Below are 18,064 nucleotides of genomic sequence, written 5' to 3'. Positions count from 1 at the left end.
GGTACCCAACCCCCAATTACCCGACCCTACCCGTGTACCCACTGTAGGTCTCAAGAGTTGGGTACAACATGTCTGATTGGGAATTGTTTTACCGCAGCCCTGGAAAAAATATTTAGATACATGTATCAAATGATCAGATCATGCGTACACAGAAGTTGACTGAAGCTTCATCTTTACCCGAACATACAGAAGTTGAATGAATGTGTGCATTGTCAGAAAGAAATGTGACCATTAATGACTTGAAGTGTAACCACTGAGCTATAATGAGTTTTTGTCAATAAACAATATATCACATGACTAACCATGGGCGGGTAGTCCTGTGGGTACCCAGGTCCTACCCAGGCCCCACCCGACCCAAGTACCCGAGTTACCCGTCCCAGCCCTAGATGAGTCCTCAGAAGTCATGGAAACTGCCATCCATACTAAAGGAAGATTGATCATTCTTGGTGACTAACTTTCACTTTGACAAACCTCATAATTCTGACACTATAAACATATGATGAAAGTATTGAAATTAATAGCCTCGTTCAGCATGTGGTGGTCACAACTCACAAATGTAGCCACATTCTGGATTGGGTACTCACCGTGAGTTGGAAGATTGTGTGCGCATTACAGAAGTGACTGACATGCAAATATCAGATCACTTCCTCATGACCACAGTGGTGGACACAAGGCCACACCGCCCTACCATATCTGTTAGGTGCAGAAATATCAGATAAATGGATAATTAGGCTTTCAGAGAGGACCTCCCATGCTGTAATCTGGTTCAAAGTCCTGACAAATGGGAACATCTTTTGGAAATATACAACGTTCATGTTGGGACTTTGGACAAACATGCTTCAGAGAATAGAAAGAAAATACTACACAGGCCAGAATCACCCCGGACTTTCACCCCAGAAGTGAGTATTGCTGAAAGGGATTGGAGAAAAGAAGACAGAAAGTGGAGAAAATCACGTCTTAAAATCAATAGACAGATGTATGTGTCTACACGGAACAAAGTGACATCAGTTATCACACGATGTGAACGAAAATACATGAACTCCCAAATTAACGAAAGTTTGTCAAACCCTAATGCTCTCTATAAACTCTTGTTTACTCTGATGGAAAAATCAACAAGTAAATCCTGCCCCTCGATCGGGGATACTCAAGAAACTGCTCAGTCATTTGCTAATTACTTCAACACTAAGATTGAAATAATACAAGGCCTTTTGAAGGAAACCAACTGGCTTCACAGATTCATGTCCAGCAGTATTCAATCAAGAACCTCTGAATACACAGGTGTCATTGACTGAAAGTAAGATAGTGTCAATTCTGACGAGAGCAAAGCCACCATTGTGTCCTCTATATCCTATCCCAACTAGACCTTTGTATGAAAATATTGACATTCTTCTCCCAATAGTAAGCAGAATAGTCATCATGAGCCGGGGCATGGGTGGCCCAGTCGTCTAAGGCGCCGCGATTCGCTGTGCAGAGTTGCGTTCCTTGCGCACACCAGAAACCTATGATAGTGGGTTCGAATCCTGGTTAGCCCCGGTTTGTCAGCACCATACCCGTGCTTGTGGGTTTTACCGAGGTGGTAAACGTCTAAGACCTGCATCTTCTCCCACATTGAGCTGACATGTCATCATTTAACTGGAACAGTGTTAAAAACGGCTCACTCACTCACTCACTCATCAAGAGCCTGGAGTCAGGAGGGATGCCAGTTGACATGAAGATGAGATTTATTGATGAGTTCATACAAAGATTAAAATGCTCTTATGAACAAGATTGGCATTTTGCTTTGACCAATAGCCCCAAGTATTCATCATATCTTTGTTATAAATTTAGGTTTAGCAGGGAATTTTATTTATCGGCTATTACAATCAATAAGTTTCGCGTTGCACTGGCGCGTTTTAGAGCTAGCTCCCACTCGCTCCACATAGAAACCGGGAGATATTTTGGTATCCCAAGACAGCGAAGGTTATGTATGGTTTGTAAAACAGGCTATGTTGAGTCTGAATACCATTTTGTATTGGTTTGTGAAAAATATTATGCTCTCCGAGTGACATATATTCCTCAAAAATATTATGTAAATCCATCAATAGAACAATTTTACATACTTATGTCGTCTCTGCATCAGTCAACAATTAGAAGTCTGGCTTGTTATATTTACCACGCTTTTAAGTTAAGGAATTCATTTTTGCAGAAGTAATATTCTTTATCTATGAATGCCTTGCTGTTGTGTATTTAGGTGTACACAGTTGTATTTTTATACATGTCTGGTGAACCGAATTGTACTATGGGCCGCTGGCCCACTCATGTACTGAATAAACAGATTAAGACATGAAGAAGGCGTTAATAAAACCTCTTCTCAAAGAGACATGGCTAGATCCAGATAACCTGAAGAACTGTAGATTTTCAGATTTATTATCAGTCAGATCACATTTAATAATAAAATATTTTGCTTTTGCTTGGCTTTATTTATCTTATTTGGTTACCTCCACTTTGTCAATGTCATATAACATGATAAAATAAATATGACAAGAAAAGCCAAATATCAATTCTTCTGCAGATGTTACTAGTTATCATAATCTATGTAGCAGATGTATAATTTAAAAACTGGTCTCCATAAATGTTGTACATGTTGTAAATCAATACAGCCTATGTTAAAGTATGGGAGTCACGATCATCTTAGGGCTAAGATCGCTTTGTGCAAGTTGGCCCAGGTCTGTTTTTTTATCACAGACAGCAATTTTTATTTCATTCTCCTTCTTTCATAGAATGCATTATTTGGCAACCCCTCCTCTTTCGCTGTCATTTTATCATGGGTTCATTGGTTACAGCGTGTTTCATTTTTTGGTTTCGTGACACCAAGTACACTCATACCTGCATGTAGCCCAGGAACATACGCGAGTGAGTGAGTGAGTGAGTATGGTTTTACGCCGCTTTTAGCAATATTCCAGCAATATCATGGCGGGGGGACATCAGAAATGGGCTTCACACATGGGTTCACTGCATCATTGACGTGACAAGCAAACGCTTTAACCAATAGGCTACCCAACCGCCCCTCGGGAACATACCTGTTAGAATTGGTCTTCAGAAACACATGCTTGTTATAAGTAAGGACAAACAGGTTCAGGTGGTCAGGTTGGCTACTTCACAGCACTGAAGCAGCTAGACAGACCTATCCAAAGGTGCACAAAACCAGTACTGTACCCCTGCACACCTCATCAGACGGGTATGCAAATCTGTGGTGGAAAAACTCAGTGAGGTTGTACATTCTGGGAGAGAATCATGTGTTGTACCAAAGTCTTTTTATGCAAATACCATAGTTGCCATTACATATTTCCAGAGAACAGAATAGAATTATGTTACAAATAAAATAAAGTTTGCATAGATTGACAGACTCACCAAGCTGCTGTAGTGTCAGGCAGAGGTACATTCTGTATAACACTTTCATCGAGGGTACATTTCTGTATAACTCTTTCATTGAGGGTACATTTCTGTATAACTCTTTCATCGAGGGTACATTTCTGTATAACACTTTCATCGAGGGTACATTTCTGTATAACTCTTTCATTGAGGGTACATTTCTGTATAACTCTTTCATCGAGGGTACATTTCTGTATAACACTTTCATCGAGGGTACATTTCTGTATAACTCTTTCATTGAGGGTACATTTCTGTACTACACTATATGAAAATGACCCCATTATGTTAAAGATTGCCTTGTGTTACTCCCCAGGCAATGATGTGGGAGATTTGCCGGATGAGCACGGATCTGTCCTGTTCCAGTTTCTGTCCTACCCTGATGGTGTTCCCTTAGAATATTTGGCTCCCGATGTCATACAGGTAAATACCATAACCATGATAATAGACACATCTATTTGTCTGACGATCCTCTTGTGAAGCATGTCAAGACTCATGATGAAAACAAGGCATTCCACAGTTTTCGTAAACAAGCCAAGGATGTGGGACATAATCTAAATGTCAATGTTGATTTTGTTGATGGTTCTGTACTGCTGGACGGTACAGAATATGAGTGTCAACCAAGCGAAGTTTGCTGTTTGCTGCTCAGGACAGTCACATCCCACTTGAAACCGTCAATGTGTGATTTTGCATCAAAATGTAAATATGAAATGTAGATTATGTAATGAATTTAATGAGACTCTCCAACACATTGTCAGTGCATGCCCAGATTTGGCACTATCACAGTATCTTAAGCGACATGATGGAGTGGCTTGATCATTTTATTACCGTCTTTGCAATGCTTGTGGTTTTGATGCAGAGGTCCATCCATGGTACGACCCAGAATATGACGAGGGCGTCATGGAAAATGATAAACTTTGGAATAGGTCCGTATACAGCCTAAGGCGTATCCATGCCAATAAACTTGATCTTGTCCTTTTTGATAAATCCAATGAAATCATTTATATGATTGAATTTTCTGTCCCTTTTGACACTAATGTGATTGACAAGATTAAGGAAAAACATGGCAAATATGCAGACCTTGCTTTTGAATGGTCACGCTTGCATCCCAAGTACCAAGTTGTCCGACTTATTTTTCTGGGTGGGTTTGACTAGGCAGCGCCTCCTGCGAGAAGTCCCATCCTCAGTCTGGGCTGCGTGTTAATGGGGCAAGGGCCCTGAGCTGATGATGAGCCTCACCAGTCTGACTGTGCTAGGATCACCTAAACCCTCTTTGCTGCATTTTTTATTTTAATCTGTAAATAATAATGATAATAATAATAAAAGGGACATTTGTAATGCACCGAATCCACCCACAGATGCTCACATTGCTATGTTAAAAAAAGAAATAGTGGTTAGGCAATTAATTATGGTGGAGCTTGAAAAGATGAGTTTTTGGAGCTGTCTTAAAAGAGTCAATAGATGGAGATTACTTGATTGGGAGCAGATTCCACAGAACAGGTACTGTGCATGTAAATGTTCGGAAACCAGAGGATTTGAGTTTCTGTTTTGGCACTGTTAGCAGTCATCGGTTTTCTGATCCCAGGTTTCTTGTAGGCGTGTAGTCACTGACCAGCACAGTTATCTTGTCAGGTTCTGCTTAGTGATGTTACGATACAGCAGTACAGTATCGTATCGCGATACGAGGCCCACGATACAGTACATCGATTTGCAACCCCTGTATCGTGATACATACGATACATTTCATTACAAGTTGTATTGATGAAAAATCACAGAAACTGTTTAACAACCAGTTTTCGTAGATTGTCTAGTACTCATGGTTGGACATAAATAGCATAACATTCACAGCGCCCTCTACCAATATGTTTCTACCCTCCAATATCTCATCTTTGATCTCTGAAATTTAATAACAAATGATTCAGGGATGTGATTCACCTACAAAGTGAAAGAGTACCAACTTGAAAAATGAAAGTACTGGATCAGGACACGAATCGTATCGCAACTATAGTATCAGGATACGTATTATACCTCGATCCACCGTATCGTTACAACTCTAGTGCTGCTCCATGTATTGACAACTACTGTTAAACCTTGTCTCTTTCTGTTGTCTCAGAGAGCCATTCGTCACATCAAGAAGTGCCAAGCAATCCTCCCTAATGCAGCAATGGCCTGTGCACAGGCTGTGGAGATTATAGAAGAAATCAACCTCACGTGTGACTTTATGATGCTCGCAGCAAAGTAAGTGATATGTGAAACTGCTAGATGAAACCCTGTGGAGATTCTGGGTAGAATTGATCAACCAGCACACTATGACATCGTATGAGGTGACCAAATGGATGGAGCGGTGAGGCTTGTTGACTTGGTTGATGGCGTGTCCTCGAACCAAGAAGTCGTGGATCGTTGCTCACAATATCAATCACTGGATTGACAGATCCAGACTTGATTATTTACAGGCTTCTAGAATATTGCTGAGTACTGCATTAAACAAGAAACACCCAAATAAAATGTTAAATCACATGAAAGAGTTCATGATGGCAAACCGATGGAGGTGATGAGATGTTTCATGCAAGTTATCTTATTTTAAGTGTCTGTATATTTGATGAATGTCAGTCATCAAACAATGTGTCATGGGACTTTCTTTCTGTAGGGTTGGACGTGCCTTGGTCATGTCAGGCAAAAAGCCCAACAGCAAGGAGACAGGCTACAATGTTGTCAACTTTGGGATCAATATGCTTACGCCAACTAACAAAACAGATCTGGCAAACAGGTGAGGCTTTTATATTAAGTTAATGTGTTCACTGGGTGAAGGCAGTAGTCAAATTGCAACATGAACTACAAACCCTAACCAAACACTACACACTATAACCACACTCCACATCTGACATATTTCACCCTGTAGACACCACACACCACCACACCACACCACACCACACACTACCACACAACACGACACTCCACATCTGACATATTTCACCCTGTAGACACAACACACCACCACACCACACCACACCACACAACATCACGCTCCACATCTGACATATTTCACCCTGTAGACACCACACCACACCACACCACACCACACCACCACCACACAACACCACACCACACCACACCACACCACCACACACCACACAACACATCACAACACACAACACCACACTCAACCACACTCCACATCTGACACATTACACCCTGTAGACACCACACACTACCACACCACACCACACCACACCACACCACACCACACCACACACCACATCACACCACACACCACCACACACCACACCACACCACACCACACCACATCACACCACACCACACACCACACCACACAACACCACACACCACACCACTCCACATCTGATACATTACACCCTGTAGACACCACACACTACCACACAACACACCACACACCACCACACCACACCACACCACACCACACCACACCACACCACACCACACAACACCACACTCCACACTACACCCTGTAGACACCACAACGCAACAGAACACCTACACACCGTACACCTCACTCCAATCCCACACTCCACACCTTTACTATATGTTTACCTACAGATCACTACCAGTACATACCCACATCCCGTAATTCACTCCAACCCATACTTCTCTGCAACCCAAACTCCAATCCACACTCCATACAATCTCACCTTACCTCAAGTCCCACTCCACCCCTAATTCTTGAAATGGAAAAACTAGATCCATACCATCCTGCTCATTATGAGAATCATATTCCCTTGATAACTGGATTGCGTTCTGCTTGTATCGGCACTGACCTCTCTGTGTAGGCTGCTGGAGCTCATTATGAGAACCATATTCCCTTGATAACTGGATTGCGTTCTGCTTGTATCGGCACTGACCTCTCTGTGTAGGCTGCTGGAGCTGATGGAGATGTACAAGATGGTGTGGAACAAACGCTACCTGCCTGCACAGGGTCAGCATGAATCACTACTGATGCTGTCCAGTCTCCTCCGACTGCTGGTGCCGGAAAAGAGCAAGGAGGAGCTCGATCACCTCACTAACACTCAGGAACAACCTCAGTCATAGGCAGGTCATCGCACCTGTACATCCTATACCTGCTCAGTCAGAAACAGTAGACTCATTCATGTATACTATGTACTGGAAACTGGATATTTTTACTTGCATGGTTGGGATGCACTTTCACCAGCATCAGTGATAGAAACTAACAGTTTTAGTCCACAAGTCCTTATAATGATAACATGTAGCAAAACCCTTAAAAATGGCAAATTTCTACAAGTCCTTATGATACCTGAGCTATTGGGCAGTTTGGCAAGGACTTCAGGACTAGTGCCAGTTTCTAATGCTGAACATTGGATGTGTTTGTTGTTGTAGTTGGAGGAGATTCTCCATGCATTAACGTTTCTATAAAATTTGGAACTGTGGCTAGAAAGTGTAGATTCACACAGTGTAATGTGGTGACATTAGAAAGTAATTGCATAGCTCCATATATGCTAATGTTACCTTATTATTTTTTTAGATTTTTATGTACAGTAAGATGGAAATCTACTTATGAAATCGTTTAGAAACACGATCAAATTTTTACTGATATTTGCTATATTTACTGATCGAATGCTGTTAACACATATGCATGAACTCTTAAGTTCGTAAATCAATGCTTAAAGGTACTACCTTACCTCACTATTTATATTAATTTTAGCAACGTAATGATAGTCATAGCATTAAGAACTGATGTACATCAAGGGATTTCTAATACTAGAATATGGTGGACTGATATATGAACTTGAGGATGCTATCCAATAGTTGCATATCATTCAGTGTCATGGAAGTTCAATTTGATTCTACTGTTTCTGAAAACGAGTCTGTTGAGATTCATCATCAAAGTATGCCTTTTGTACAATATCATAATATATGCTTGGTTGCCAATCTACACAATCACATTGCAGCCTGTAATGGCCCAGTATAACTGACACAGTGCTGGGAGTCTGTCACCCTGTATGAGTTGACCCTTGTACAGATGTTTCTCATGAACACAGAGGAAATGTACTGAATCTCAAGATTGTGTTTGAGGGATGGAGACACAATAGTAACCAGTAATACAGTACTCAGCGTGGTGCCACAATGGGGTGTTGTAGGGAACTAGAGTCTAGCAAGTACTGTGAGTCAGCTTGATAATGTGCTATTGAAGAACTGTAAAGCAGATGGAACACCAAATGTGTGTAAGATACAAGAACCGGTAATCACAACAGAGGCAGATCCAAGCTTTCCTATGGTGGTGGGGGATGTCATATTCTGAATTTGTTTTAGCCAAAAAAATCAGGTTGGTTTTCAAATATTTTCATCCTAATTTGTTGTGTTTTGGACTTTTTTTTAATATATATGTTTTCAACAGGTTGTAATCAAATTATTATACCAGTAAATAATTTATTTATATTGACAGTAAATGAGGGGTTTTTTTTAACGTTTTACTTTTTTCTAGTTGGCGAAGTAAACTAACCACTGCTTTCCATTTATTTATGTTTTTCACATTTCAGTATTTTTGAGTCGGTGGAATCATAAACCAAGTTGAGAAAATGATCTGGCCTTGCTTATATGGCTCATGTCATTGAGATCCATAAGTAATGTTAGAACACCCCCACCAGTCTCAGACCTGCCACTGCCACATGTGATGACGGTTAGGGAAAACACAGCCACAAATATGTGTTGTAGATTTGTACATGTAATTCATGTAAGAAACAGAATCAGAATATTGTACAGAAAACTACAAAATATGTACAATGTTTCCATCATCAGTCATCACCAAGTTGATTTACAGTTTTCTTGATTGGGATGTACAATGTATAGAATTGTCATATATATTGGGGTAATATACAAAACTTGTATTATGCACAAACTTTATTTTCTTGGTTAATCGATCAACCAATTGTTCTAAAAATGAAAACAATGACTCCAACACTAACACCTACCACCAACAATCTATTCCTAAAGGAAATGTTGAAAACCTAGAAAATAGAAAGTTGCTTCATTGGCACAATATCTTCTTCCAAAGGAATATGTATATATATATGTATATGTAAGAAACGTTGAGACGTTTGCTCTATGAGTCATCAGTCATAATTTACACACTTCACAAACTTGCTTCCTTTGACGAGTGAAATCACTTCACTAGAACTTTTTCTCAGTAATACACAAAGTTAAAAGATATTGTATGCTAACACATAATCTTTTCTCCAATCATTAACTACACTAAATATAAAATCGTAATGGCCTTTCACAGAATCCATTTGTAATAATATTCATAATCATACACCCTAATAAGGCCATTTATGTTGCATTTTATAGCTAAAATGGATAGAATTATCATTAAACCGCCCGCAGGTTATCAGAGATCAGCGGGCCACTGTAACTTGATAATGATCTCATATTGCTTGACGACCGGCCATTATCATGCCCGTTGTTAGGTGACGTCATTGGGTAGGGAAAGGTGACGTCACGTTCAATAGTGATGTTATCTGGTTTGTAATGACGTTTCCATATTTGTAAAAGTGGGTCATTGACATTCGTGTTGATTGCAGTAAATGCTTCAAAACTGTTGTAGTTGTTTCTTTCAATTTGATAACAAATTCCATCCATTTTGGCTATAATAACGGTAACGCTATTTTTCAGGGCATTATCATTTGCAGAAGCCCTCAGTCTTTTCAACTGCCCTCCTTTGTCGGGCAGTTACCGTATTCAACGTAATAAGCGCCCAGGGCGCTCTCAAAATTATAAATAGGGGGCTCTTATTGGAATATAAATTTGGTGAAAGAGTTGAGAGATCGTAAATTTCATGGTTTATGCTGACAGGCTGAAATGATACAAAAGAAAAGTCTGTGCGTATTATACACGACAGATATATTACTCCAGAATTTAATTGCCCATAATTAAGGGTGCATATAACACACGAGTGTGTATTATACACGAATAAGTAAGTCCTGTATACATTGATCAGTCGGAAGGGTGCTAATTGGGATTGTTCACTAGCCAATATATTAGCAAATATCGCCGTGGACGTTTTTTAGAGCGGGGCACTTATTACGTCGATTACGGTAATGGAAGTCCTCAGGCTTCTGAAAATGATAATGCCCTGAAAAATAGCATTACCATTATAATATTTCCACACATGAGCATGCTCAAAGTTCATTACACAAACCCCTACTATCTGTACTCGGAGATAAGAATGTGCCTGTCAGCGTGGATCTCATTCCTACTCTCCACCACTGGTTTGCCTACCCCAGATGTCTCTACAGGCAACATTAATAAATCAGGGTGCTGTTGTACAAAACAACCTTAGCACTACAACTGTCGTAAGTCTATGTTCAGGCATGGGAGTTACAATCACCTCGTCGCTTTGTACAACGGCAACCTGGAATAATGTTGACTGTGATGTTGACAACATTCACTGATTGCCTCAGTAACAGCTGACTACACCTGCAAACTAAGGCAACTATGCTTGTCGTAAGAGGCGACTAACGGGATCGGGTGGTCAGGCTCGCCGACTTGGTTGATGCATGTCACCGTATCACAATTATGTGGATCGATGCTCATGACGTCAATCACTGGATTGTCTGGTCCAGACTTGATTATTTACAGACCGCCATCGTATTGCTGGAATATTGCTGAGTGTGGTGTTAAACAAAAACAAAAAACATAACAAAAACCTGCTTACTAACTTGATGTAGTTTTCATTTCCTGTGTGTTGAGTAGCAATAAAATAGTTATTAACGACCAGACATTTATCATAGGGCTGGGTGAGTCAGGTTTTTGATGCCCTAATGTACTGAAAATAGTGACCTTCCCGTAATGCTTATTTCATATTTAAAATCATATTTTTGGATGACCCTCCCTATGTCTTTTTACATTTTTTCATGACATTATTTATTACCCGCCCCTGGAGACTGTCATATTTTTGGGTGACCCTCCCCTAATTCCCTCTGACCTGCCTACCACTATAATAAATGACCAGTCCCTTATATAATCATTCTCAATTGAGTATTATAATGATACCAGCTGATGCTAGCTTAAGCAATGACTATGTTTGGTCCTGTCATTCTGTCCTGAGTTCTGATCAAATGGGAAAACCAATTGATAATTAATTCTATTTGTGACAATGTAAGGAAATGTGATCTGAAATGTCATGTTTGTACATTGTATGCCGGGCTGAGATACTTTATGTGAACATTCCTAAAGGTTTATCTGTCATGACATACTGCTATTTATGTTGGAAACGTCTGTGAGAAGACCATTCCATTGCTTAATATGTGAATGGCTTGACTGTTGCAAATGCTTTACTGTTAAACATCCTTTCATGGGCAGCATAATTCATTATACATTGTTTGCGTTCCAGGTAGACTTCTAATTTTTGGTTTACATATCTTTGGCCCAAATTTCAGGTTGGTATGTAGAAAAAATAACAATAAAGAGGACTCATTACAAAAATTTGTTTTGATTTCCTCGAAATGTTAAGTATGTTGGGAAATAAGGGTGGAGACAGAAGTTGTTAAATTCAAAAATTTTCAACGGGTTTTAATCGTATTATATATAATTTATTTAGTTTGATAGCGATAGTAAATTAGTTGGGTTTGTATTTTTGTACTTATTTCTGATTGGGGGAATAAGATAACACTGCTTTTCATTTATTATTTATTCATATTTCAATGTTTTGGAGTTGCGGATTCATGAACTATGTTTAAATGAGTCTGGCCTCAGTGAAATCATCATTGTTGTCTTGGTTACCAGGCAACTGTACTGGAGTTTATTGGAATTTCTTGATTTTTATTTCTTGAATCTGTTAAAGAAAGTTATAATTGTTTTGTGAAAACAGTCACAAGGGTTATCGTGGAAGGTGATCGCTGTGATATTGGGAATCCTGCAATTATGCAATAATTAACATAAAAATACATTGATGTGCTTGTTTGTTGAAGAAACCATTATGGCTAAATGGCATGTGGGTGTTCTGGCAGGGATTTATCAAGACCTGCTCAGAGGCTGATACTCAGTTTACTGCATCAAATCACAGTAAAAGTTCCCAATTCAAATTACAAAATCCAATTCCTAAGAATTTATGAAAATAACATTAAAATAATTCAGTTTTGGACAATATCACATTTTTTTTTCCAAATTTGCCTGCCAAAACCACTGAGTTTGCTATCCTAGATAAATCTGTCTGGGTTGTCTTCAATGTTGTCATAGGACCATGGTATGCTCAGCAAAGTTATTTCTACATGATGTATGCCCCAATACCAGTGGCTGAGTTGTGACGATCTGCCCTATGTACTCAAACTGTATCATTTGTTGTGTTTGTTATCATTAGATTATGAAAGACATTTTGATGGCAGGATATTTTGTTGTTGTATTGTCAAGTCATTCTGTCAGCTCATGAGTTGTGATCAAATGGTAATACCATCTCCTGGTTCACACATGATGCTAATCATGATCTGAGAACAATGGATTTATCATCAATCTTTGCATAGCATTGTTGCCATGGTCACATTGCACAGATTAAACTTAAAGGAACATTTTCTGCCTTGACCAATCCTACCAAGGGATGTACACACTACACAAGTCATTCTTCAAATTATTTTGTAGGCTTGTGCCATTTTTACTGATTACTTAGGAGGTAAATGCAAATTGTCAAACCAAAGAATCCATGTATTTTCTGGCATTCAGTGTTCATTCTTTATACATAAAAGGTGGATGTAAAAAATACTTGTTCTCAGGCTAATTATTTGTTGTTGAACATTCTGTAATGTTTATTTGCTTGTTTATACAGTTGCAAGTTAGGTGTTTGGGACCAGTATGTCTAGAATTGTGTTACAATTTACTGAACAACTGTGAACTCTACATGAAACCCACTGAGAACCTTCAAATAACCAACTGATTGTGTTTGTGTTGACATCAGTATAACAAGTACAGGGTATCTATAATCTAGTTCCTATGCAAATATGGAACTAACCTGTGGCCATTTCCTTCCGTGTAATAAAGTACAACTTCATTATCTCAATGATCTTTTGTACCTGGCTCTAGAAGGAAACATATACCTCGAGTCTTGACGTTAATCCACTTTTACACTCGACCTAGAGAAAACTCAACAAAATGCATTTCGCAAAACAGAGTTCAATTTATCATCAGAAACAAAAGATTAGTTCCAATCCAAGGCTGGTAAGATCATGGGCATAAAATGAACTAGATCGAACTCAACTCAGCTGGGTTTTGACTGTGTGGTTTTGAGAAACGTGACTGGGTTAATATTCATATTACTGGAATGTTAGTAACAGTGGATTAAAACCATACTCACTCACTCAGATATATTTTCGAGGGTCGTGAGGTCTTTGGTTTTTTTAAGGTTCCACTATCTGATGGTTTATCTGTAGTGGTCAAACTCTCCGTATATCACGAAGATCATCAGTTGTCTCAGTATAGATATGACCATGTCATGTACCTGTTAGCGAAAACAAATGAGGACTTAACAAAATGCATGCAGTGGGTCATATCACTTGGTCCAAAGTCCTAGTATGGTTGATTGTGCACTATACTACAAGGCAAAGTACTTCAGTGTTCAGTGATGTTACGGTGGAGCCTAATTCCACCTTCCCATGCAATTGTGTTAATGCACAACTTACTGTGAAAATATGATTTATATTGAACCCTCTGTAAAGTTGATACTCTATGTTTTGTTGAATTATTATGCTTTTATGATGTGAAATCTAAACATATATTTATTTTTTAAATTACAGAAATTTGAAATAGTTTATTTTATTGTATTATTCACACAATACAACCTTGTATTTTAACTGAGGTGAAAAATTAAAAAATGGTGCTTATGTGATGTTGTCTTGTTTGTTACAATGTGGATGTATACTACACAAAAGAAGTTAAAGAATGCCTAAGGGCGTTAACTGACTATAAAAGCTCAGTTTCCACGTTTGCTGAACTAGGCTGGAATTCCGGAGTAACATTTTGGCTGGACTAACAAGTTTATGCTATAGTCCAATCAAAATCGCATAATAGACATCCTGTTCAGAAACAACATGTGCAGATTTCGGTCGACTGCAGGATTTGCAAAGCTTGTGTACCATGGACAGATATTTTTCAAATCTTTTCATGTTTTTAATCAAGGTGCTCAAGTGATCTGATGCACTTCACGGGTAAGATATAAATTATAGATTATCAATCATCTTGACTGGCCGCCGCCATTTTGTTTGAAGCAAATGCAAGTGATATGAGAGATTGAATCTGATTGGTCAATAAGAGTGAGTGAGTTGGGTTTGATGCAGCTTTTAACAGTATTCCAGTTATATCATGGCGTGTCAGCTAAATGTGGGAGGAAAGCCCAAAGTGATGCAGGTCTTAGACTAGCACGGGTATGGTGCTGACAAACCTAGAAACATTATCCGGCGAACCGGGATTCGAACCCACAATCATAGGTTTCTGGCGTGTTCAAGGGACGCAACTCTGCACAGCAAAGAAAGGACATAACACGTAATAGCCACTGGTGGTGCTATCCAGCCTGGAGTCTTTCATGTTACTATAGTCAATGACATAGTAACTACAGTAATATGAAATAATGGGGTGTTCTTTTAGCTTCTTTTGAGTGGTATATTCAAAATATGCTACTACCAGTAGCAGCTACTTATCTAGCTCCTTATACTTCCAAAGTTTGGGTGGCAGGATTGTCTAAGGTGCTGCAGTGCAGAGTTTCATACTGAGACATGACAAACCTGTGATCATGGGTTCAGATAATGTCTCTAGGTTTGTCAGCTCCACACCCTTATTCGGGGGTTTCACCAGAGTGGTAATGGTCTGAGACCTACATAATTAGGTCAGTTTCCCACATCCAACTGACAGGCTGCCTAATGTGACTTAAATATTGTTCAAATTGTTGCTGAACTAGACTCTCTCATTCTGAAGTCATAGTTCTTAAAGGAGATTGTATGCGAATCCAAAACGTGGGAACGCACAGTGGCTCAGCAGACAAGTGCCCAACAATCTATCAAATTTTCATCCCATAATCGTAGCAGGAACCACGGGATGGTTGGAATACAGTACACTACAGTTATAACGAAGACGCTTATAACGAACTGACCGATAGAACGAACTTATTTATTAGTCCTGGCCATTTGTTGTATATAGGCTGTATATATGCTTATAAGGAACAACGATTATAACGAACTAAAATAAGTGGTCCCTTTGAGTTCGTTATAACCGTAGTTTACTGTACTAGATTACACCAAACCAAAGCATGTTGGTTTATCCAGACTGGTATGCATCTGCAAACTTACACTAACATATAAACTTTAATCTTTTATTACACATTACGTTTCTCTACACAAAATAATTCCTGATGCTCATTTCACACAGAACTGACAGGGTGACCCATTTACATGCTCTTATTTGCTTACATGTGTACAACCCGTGAAGATTCCGGGGTAGAATAGGTCTTCAGCAACCCATGCTTGCGTAAAAGGTGACTATTCTTGTCGTAAAAGGCGACTAAGGGATCGGGAGGTCAGGCTCGCTGACTTGGTTGATGCATGTTATCGATCCCAATTGCGTGGATCGATGCTCATGATATTAATCACTGGATTGTCTGGTTAAGATTTGACTATATACAGACCGCCGTCATATAGCTGGAATATTGCCGAGTGTGGCGTTAAACAACAACAAACAAAGCATGGTCATGGCCAGTGTCGGGTAGCTGTTCGTGCAGAACACTATAGCATAAACCAGTTCGACCTGTGCAACCAACAGCTGTACACCACTGAGGAAATATGAGGTGGGCCTCCAAGTGCGGTGGTCAGGAATTTGCCATGAAGTGTATTTGTGCAGTAAGTGGCATAAGTATCAGACAAATAGATGCAAATGTTAACGGGTGGCCCAGTCGTCTAAGGCGCCGCGATTCGCTGTGCAGAGTTGCGTCCCTTGGGCACGCCAGAAACCTATGATTGTGGGTTCGAATCCCGGTTCGCCCCGATTATGTTTCTAAGTTTTGTCAGCACCATACCCGTGCTCGTGGGTTTCACCGAAGTGGTAAACGTCAGAGACCTGCATCACTTCGGGCTTTCCTCCCACATTAAGCTGACACGCCGTGATATAACTGGAATACTGTTAAAAGCGGCGTTAAACCCAACTCACTCACTCACTCACTCACTCACTCACTCCAACGCCAGGTGTCACTCCAGTCTTACATGTGCCAACAAGAACTGTAAACATGTTTGAACAACCAATCAATTCATTGTTACTTTGATCTCCGTGAGATTAAAATAGATCCAAATAAAAATGAGGATATTGAATCCAGATGTCTAATTCACTTCAGTCAATATACATATTGACCTAGAATTTCAGGCAATATACATATCGACCTAAATTTCAGTCAATATACATATCGACCTAGAATTTCAGTCAATATACATATTGCCTGATTATAGACATTCACTGTGATATAAATAATGGAACTAAGTATGTGTGTGATACACAATAAGTAATTATATATGCATATATCTAAAATAACACGTCTCGGTTCTCATGTATGTTTATGTATTTCTGTATGCGTAAGTGTACCGCAAATTCATGTATGTGTATGTATTTCTGTATGTGTAAATGTACCACAAATTCATGTATGTTTATGTATTTCTCGATGTGTGAATGTACCACAAATTCATGTATGTTTATGTATTTCTCGATGTGTAAATGATGTACCACAAATTCATGTATGTTTATGTATTTCTCGATGTGTAAATGATGTACCACAAATTCATGTATGTTTATGTATTTCTCGATGTGTAAATGATGTACCACAAATTCATGTATGTTTATGTATTTCTGTATGTTTGAATGAACCACAAACTCATGTATGTTTATGTAATTCTGTATGTGTAAATGTATCACACATTCATGTATGTTCATGTATTTCTGTTGGTGTGAATGAACCACAAATTCATGTATGTTTATGTATATCTATGTGTAAATGTATCACAAATTCATGTATGTTTATGTATTTCCCGATGTGTAAATGATGTACCACAAATTCATGTATGTTTATGTATTTCTGTATGTTTGAATGAACCACAAACTCATGTATGTTTATGTAATTCTGTATGTGTAAATGTATCACACATTCATGTATGTTCATGAATTTCTGTTGGTGTGAATGAACCACAAATTCATGTATGTTTATGTATATCTATGTGTAAATGTATCACATATTCATGTATGTTTATGTATATCTATGTGTAAATGTATCACATATTCATGTATGTTTATGTATATCTATGTGTAAATGTATCACACATTCATGTATGTTTATGTATATCTATGTGTAAATGTATCACATATTCATGTATGTTTATGTATTTCTGTACCTGTGAATGTACCAAAAAATCTTGTATGTTTATGTAATTCTGTATGTGTAAATGTACACGAAAATGCCTGTATGTTTATGTTTTTATGTGTGTGGGAATGTATATCACTTAAATAAAACGAATAATCAATATATATTGACTATAAACCAAGCTGCTTGTTTTGGTTTTCAATCTAATATTTGACTATCACTCACTCGTTAAAATAACTGGATGCAAATCGCCATATCGCTAAATAAAGCCTTCTTATCCGAAAAGCTATA

The 18,064-nt window shown here is 38.8% G+C and overlaps 1 protein-coding gene across 1 annotated transcript in view; it reads left to right on the top strand.

The window, feature by feature from the left end:
* LOC139441928 (uncharacterized) overlaps positions 1 to 10,468 on the top strand; it is a 33,470-nt gene extending 23,002 nt beyond the window's left edge. Inside the window, exons 20-23 of the mRNA XM_071222674.1 lie at positions 3,725 to 3,831; positions 5,522 to 5,646; positions 6,056 to 6,175; positions 7,299 to 10,468. Coding sequence (XP_071078775.1) covers positions 3,725 to 3,831; positions 5,522 to 5,646; positions 6,056 to 6,175; positions 7,299 to 7,473 — 527 coding nt within the window. The 3' untranslated portion in view covers positions 7,474 to 10,468. The remainder of the gene's footprint in view (positions 1 to 3,724; positions 3,832 to 5,521; positions 5,647 to 6,055; positions 6,176 to 7,298) is intronic.
* The last annotated feature ends 7,596 nt before the right edge of the window (positions 10,469 to 18,064 follow it).

This window comes from Haliotis cracherodii, unplaced genomic scaffold, assembly GCF_022045235.1.
Source record: "Haliotis cracherodii isolate W230 unplaced genomic scaffold, xgHalCrac1.p SCAF_5, whole genome shotgun sequence".
Taxonomy (NCBI): Eukaryota; Metazoa; Mollusca; class Gastropoda; order Lepetellida; family Haliotidae; genus Haliotis; species Haliotis cracherodii.
This window is presented reverse-complemented; position numbering and strand designations above follow the sequence as displayed.